The sequence below is a fragment of the Stenella coeruleoalba genome (assembly GCF_951394435.1).
Source record: "Stenella coeruleoalba genome assembly, chromosome: 6".
Classification (NCBI taxonomy): Eukaryota; Metazoa; Chordata; class Mammalia; order Artiodactyla; family Delphinidae; genus Stenella; species Stenella coeruleoalba.
Window position 1 is genome coordinate 12,548,033 of NC_137151.1, and position 6,000 is coordinate 12,554,032.

Below are 6,000 nucleotides of genomic sequence, written 5' to 3' on the forward strand. Positions count from 1 at the left end.
AAAGGAAAAGAAAGACTGTGAGAGGGGAAATGAGGGGAACAAACTGGTTTGAAGATTTCTTTTCTCACCGAGAAATTCTCTGGCCTTTTATCTACATTGCAGATCCCAATTGTATATTCTGCCTACGCTTGACGTCAGGGGAGGTTTTTGCTTGTGGATTTAGTTCTAAAATACATAAATAAAAAGATTTGCTTTGTGGAAGGAAGAAGAAGGCCTTACCTAGAATTGTTATTTATAATTTAAAGATTTTCATCTTGTTATTAACAATTGCGGTTTTATGGACTAATTCCCCTAAGTAATAAATTTGCGTGTTAAATATTTTTGGGGTTATATTTTATCTCTTTCATTTCGCTACATTCTACTGCTGCTATCTTTTGAATCTTCTCTGGTTTAGGAAAGAAACTTGGGTAGGGTAACTCTTCTAAAGTCAGTTATGTTTCATTGGAAATATTTTAAAACAAGATACAGGCGGCCAAACCATAAGTGCTCATCTGTGGGAAGAGTTCGCATCAAGCCAGATCTTGTAATAATTCCCAAACTCCCTTGTGGTTTGTTTTCATCTTATGTGTCACTCCTGTTGTCTGCCCACAACCAGAACCCAGTCTTTGTGCCTAGCACCTCTGGGTGATCTTGGATAAGCAGCTCATATTATAGGATTCCTTGGCTCCCACTTCTTTATCAGGATCATATTTGATTTGTGTTTCCTGAAGGTTTGGGTCCCTTTCCCATTCTCTTTTCGGTAGTAATATCTTGGGGCATACGTGCTTTTCTCCTTTGACAGTGCGTTAAACTGGCTGTTCACGTTAACATCGTAACAGCGGTGGTCTTGTACTCGATTAAGTAGGTGGTGGGACCAGGGAATTTGAGATCCCAGAGCAAGAGGGTCAGAAGCAACCTCCCAGACATGTTTCTTCCCTTTTTGCCCTCCCCTCATTGTTGTGGAAATCACAGTGTCCAGTCTATCAAAGGTCAGATTCATTTTACTATTTGTTTTCTTCAAACTAGTTTGAAATCTTCTCTGCCAGCTTAAAAACAGACGCTCAAGCAGCTACGAAATAAAAGACACAGTAGTTTGGAACTATCTGTTGGATTGTTGACCTCCTTTGGTGAAAAGCTAAAAATATAACTCAGCAGAGAGCATGGTTTTGAATGATTTGTAGATTAGGATTTTGTGAAACTTGCAAGGACGGGGTATAGTCCTGGACCAGGGGAGAGGGTGAAACTTTGTCCTTTTGGTCTCAAATTGCTGCAGAAATCACACCTGGCCCTTTGTGGTTTTTTTGTTTCTGTTTTTGTTTTTGCCAATAATCTGCAGTTATTTTCACATTACAGCCCACCCGATGACAGTCTGCCCCGATCATTAATTATCTGTACTGCAGTCAGGATGCATGTCTCAGTCTCCTTCCTCAGATGACAGTTGCTGTGCTGTGCACAGCTTTGGTACTGACTAGTACAAGCCTAGGGATTTAGAAACTATACACTAAATCCTTGTTGGTAGGCGAGTTTATTGAAATAAGTTAGTTGAGGAGTTTAAGTACATTGCACTTAATTTTTCTTGAGATTTTACATTTAAAATTGTTTTTCTTATATTTAAAAAAATTGAAGTCATTATTTTACTGTTCAAGGTGTATATATGTGTATTTTATAATGGAAACTTTATAAAATTCTTAATTTCATATCCAACATGCGATGTCCTAGCTTGCATTCATTTTATTAAACTTGAAAGTCAGTATTAAAATGAACCACAAATGTATTTGGAGAGTTCTTACTTGATTTCATTTGATAGTAAGACAAAGGGATGAGCTGGAGTGTATTTATTGGATTTGAGAATGCACATTCATTTCAGATTCACATGCCAAAGCACTGTGCACCTGAGTGCACTGCCGCCTGCAGCACATTTAATTTAAAATCAGGTGCCCTAGGGGACTGGCATGTGGTAGACTTCCCGAGGGTTCTTCTGGAGCCATTTTAAATAGAATTTGGGAAGCAGGAATTTAAGGGATAATGGTGGAAAGGGTGGTATGTAGAGGTCTTGAAAATCGTTCGTTATTTGTTTTCATTTTAATTGGCAAGTCGATTTGCAGTCTAAATACGTGAAATCATTCAAACATTTTCAACAGAGCTCTATAGGTTTAAAAAAAAACATTATATTCTATTTCTGTTTGAGGACCACATTACTAAAGTTTAAAATCCATTTTATGTCTTTCTTTTGAATGTTCAGAGCAACTAACTCTTAATTTGTGTGTTATTCTCCAATTTAAGGGTGAAAAATTTTCATCAGCCTGGACCATTTGAGTTTTTAACCCATTTGTCAATCTAGTTTTCCTGAAAAAAATTCATTCATCTGAAAATAAAATCTTTACCTAGATGATCTCATTTTGAGTCTGTATTTTATGTATTATGTAGATAATGGATTGATCTGTAAGTTAATTAGAACGAAGAGAACCTATGTGTCAAAACAAAAATGCTTTGTCAGTTCTTTCTTTTTATCCGCTTAATTCTAAACCTGTTATTGTTGTCCTGAAGAGCCATACAATATATTAGTTTCTCAGAAGGGGTACAGAGATAAATGTCAACTGCAGTAAGTAAAATTGTAATTACAGTTAGTGTGTATTGAGCAAAGTGCTGTGTGGGCAAAGCACGATGTAAAGTTCTGTATGTAAATAGCACATCATGGATGAAACCTTGCATTGTGATTATTAAGAACAGGGGGCTTTTGCTCATTCTCCATTAGGAGGAGGATATTAGAATCACTTGCAAATTATGTAGTGTACCTTTGGGCTTGCTTCTCTTCAAAAAAGGAAACCCCAGGAGCTTTTTATATGAAGGATAGATCTCAAAATATCTTCTCTTTGAATGTTGAATTTTTTGAAGCCCCTTGATTCCAAGTGTAGAGCTCTTAGCCGTTCTTTTAAATGCTATTTTCTTGTAAAATTTCACTGTACCTTAACTTACTGTTTGCCCAGGGTGCATTTGTTTACAGCCCCTCTCATTGATTCCCAGCTTCTTTCTTCTGTGTCTCCCCATCCCCTACACCCTCCACGCACATCCAGGCTTATTGTGACAAAAGTTTGTAATCTGATTTTTATCAAGATTAATCTTCATCTAATCTTGAAGATACGGTAGGACTGGAATGAGGATCTGAGACTATGGGTGATTTTATTTTCCTCTTTCAGTATTTCTATATTTTCTGTAAAGAGCACGGTAATTTAGGTTTGAGAAACATTAAATTTGGTATTCTTAAAAGCAGCAAAAAGCATTTTTAAAGAAATGTCATGCTAAGTTCTTTAATTTCGTTCTTCTGTGATAAATTCTAATGAGATGAGAGCTGTAAACTAGGAGACCAGTGGTAATCCTTGGCATCCTTCCTTATTATCCTATTTATTTGGCTTGAAGAGTTTCACTTGTCAGTTTTAGGAGGATATGTTAATTGTGTGATCAGTATTCCTTACAAATAATCTTGTCTGTTTTCTTGTCAAGATTCTGAAGGCCCTTTTGCTCTTTCTGTAAAAGCTAAGCAGACTGTATTAACTTCTGGTTTAATTTAAAAAACAAATGTGGAACTTGTTGGTGTGACGCCTTAAAGAATCGCATGTTTAATAATTAGAAGGCTTTCCATCAGGTTTGTCTCCATTCTGAATTAATAATGTTGCTGACTTATTGTTTCAGAAGACAGAGTCCTTGACCTGTTAAGTTGAAAGAATTGTGACTGCTCTGAACCTTTGTGGGTCCTTTAGCTGTGCCATATCCCCTGTGAATAATTAGAGGTATTTGAAGGTATTGCGGTAGAAGCCAATTTGTGTCTTTCACTTTGCATATTGTTGAAGCCTCATGAATTAGTCATAAGCAGGCAAAAAATTAACTTCTTCAGACACATATTTTGATGGGTCATGAGGGAGAATGTAAAGTGATCTGTAAAATATTCTACTGATCCTCTAAGTATTAAATTATTATACCTACAGGCCAATTTCAGAGAGGGGAAAAAAAAAGTGTTTTCCTCCTTCTTCAGTAAGAAAAAATAAAGGCTTATTATTTCTAGGACTGTTAAGAGGACTATAAATGAGCAATTTTATGATTTCCTGAAAACCAGATTCATGTGTTAATTCTTGTTTTTAATGTTTTTGGTTATTTTTCTTTTTAATCAGTTGAATTCTAGAGTCTTATAACCACAACTTATACTTCTTGTTGATTTTGTGAAATGTGAAATCAAACAAGTAACTCATCTTTCTAACTTTAGGCAACTAAAGCACTGAATCAAAGAAATGGATTTCCATACTTGTTTAAAATCTAGTTTTACATTCAATTTTTTTTTCCATTTTCTATTTTTCTTTTTTTTCAGCCAATGAAACTGAAATTGCATTCTTCTGTGAAGACGACTATAAGAACTACAAAGCTAATCCCCTTTCATCCTGGTGAAAACTTCACAGGACTTCCTTTTTGCATACTTGTATTAAGCTCTTTATTCCACTAGTGAGTTTTTTAAACTGACAAATAAACTTAAAAAAAATTAATCCCATCTCTGCCATTTGAGGTAAAATCTGCTGTGTGTTCTCTCTTCTGCAGGTCTCATTTTTTTCTTTCTTGTTGTAAAATAATATATTTATTTATGGGGAAAACGTGATTTTTTTAAGTGAAAGAAATAGTGATTCAAAAATCACCATGGAGTGCTGGTTCTTTAGTTATAATTTGTTTTTCTGAAATTAGAGGTCATTTTGGTGACTTGCATGTTGGATTCTTTAAAAAGAGTATAAGACTTAAAGGTCATTCTGTTTATTTTGTGTTTTCTCCATAGTTTCTAATTAGACCCTCGTTACTAGCTTTGGCTAGCAGGGATTGTAAGAGTCTCTTATGACCATGAATGCCATCTTTTCACTTACCATGTTACACACCACCACACATGAAATTGAATTGGGTATATTTTAGGGAGGTTTTCTGATGTTAGAGGGCTTTTCTTTCTTTTTGTATTAAGCCCACACAAATAACATTGCTGAAATGTTTTTTTCTGAGCTGTGTTTCCTGACTTCAGGAGCAAACTATAATAGAATCAAACTCATTTATTTGGAGAGAGAAGATAGCAGGATGATTGCACTTCTGGAAGAAAATTGTTCATTGAGAACAAGTCTAAGTCATGGATGATACATTCTTTCAAAATAACATAATACTTTAATGACGGACTACCAGCACCCGAAGAGTAGTGAATTCAAGGGGGCCTTTCAGCCAGCATGCATCTAATCGGAACTCTGAGAGAGGTTAGTTGGCTCTAGAATTATTCCATGAAGCTTAAAACTGCTAGAAGGGCAAATTGGTTTCACTGTGGTATAGGCTAATTTAAGAAAGCCTATTCTGCTTAAAAAATCAAACTTGAAAGTCTGGTTAACATAACCAGAAGATGCGTTGCTTTGTTTAAAGACAAAGCACTTGGAGTAGAGGAAGGTAAGGGCAGAAGGTCTGTTGAGCTAGGCCTTATAAGCTATGCTGAGGAGTTGGAAATTTTATCTAGTAGGTAGTTGGGAGCCAGTGAAAAGATTTAAACAGATAAATTACATGATTAGATTTGTATTTTAGAACGTAAGCTTTGGCAGCAATGTCCAGATGGCAGAAAGACTAGAGGACAGTTGTCGTAGACCAGAGGAAGATTGGAAGGACTCCCCTAGGACTTGACAGAAGGGGGGAATGTAGAAGAGGAGACCTTGTTGACATAGTGCTAACATTTGGTCATGCATTAGATGGCAGGCATTGTGTTAGGTACATACATGTGTTATTTAATTTTTACCACAACTCTCTAGTCTTGATAGTATCTTATCTATCTATGGCTGAGGAAATTGGGGCCCAGGGAGGTATGGTAACTTACCCAAGGCAATGCAGTAATTTGCACTGGGAGTGGATCGAGGTCTTTCTTAAATTCCCCACCTTGCCCATTTCATCCTGTGGCCTCCCAGGAGAGGTATGACGTAGGATCTTTGGGACTAGGTGAATGGCTGGTGTGGAAGGTGTAGGAGG

General features: G+C 36.4%; 1 protein-coding gene across 2 annotated transcripts in view; it reads left to right on the forward strand.

Annotated features, from left to right (window-relative positions):
- The window catches only part of LOC307187770 (UPF0538 protein C2orf76 homolog), an 86,516-nt gene extending 81,486 nt beyond the window's left edge, over positions 1-5,030 (forward strand). For both annotated transcript variants that reach the window (XM_079924267.1, XM_079924268.1), the window contains one exon: positions 4,340-5,030. In XM_079924267.1, the coding sequence (XP_079780393.1) occupies positions 4,340-4,416 (77 nt within the window). In that variant the 3' untranslated portion in view covers positions 4,417-5,030. The remainder of the gene's footprint in view (positions 1-4,339) is intronic.
- The last annotated feature ends 970 nt before the right edge of the window (positions 5,031-6,000 follow it).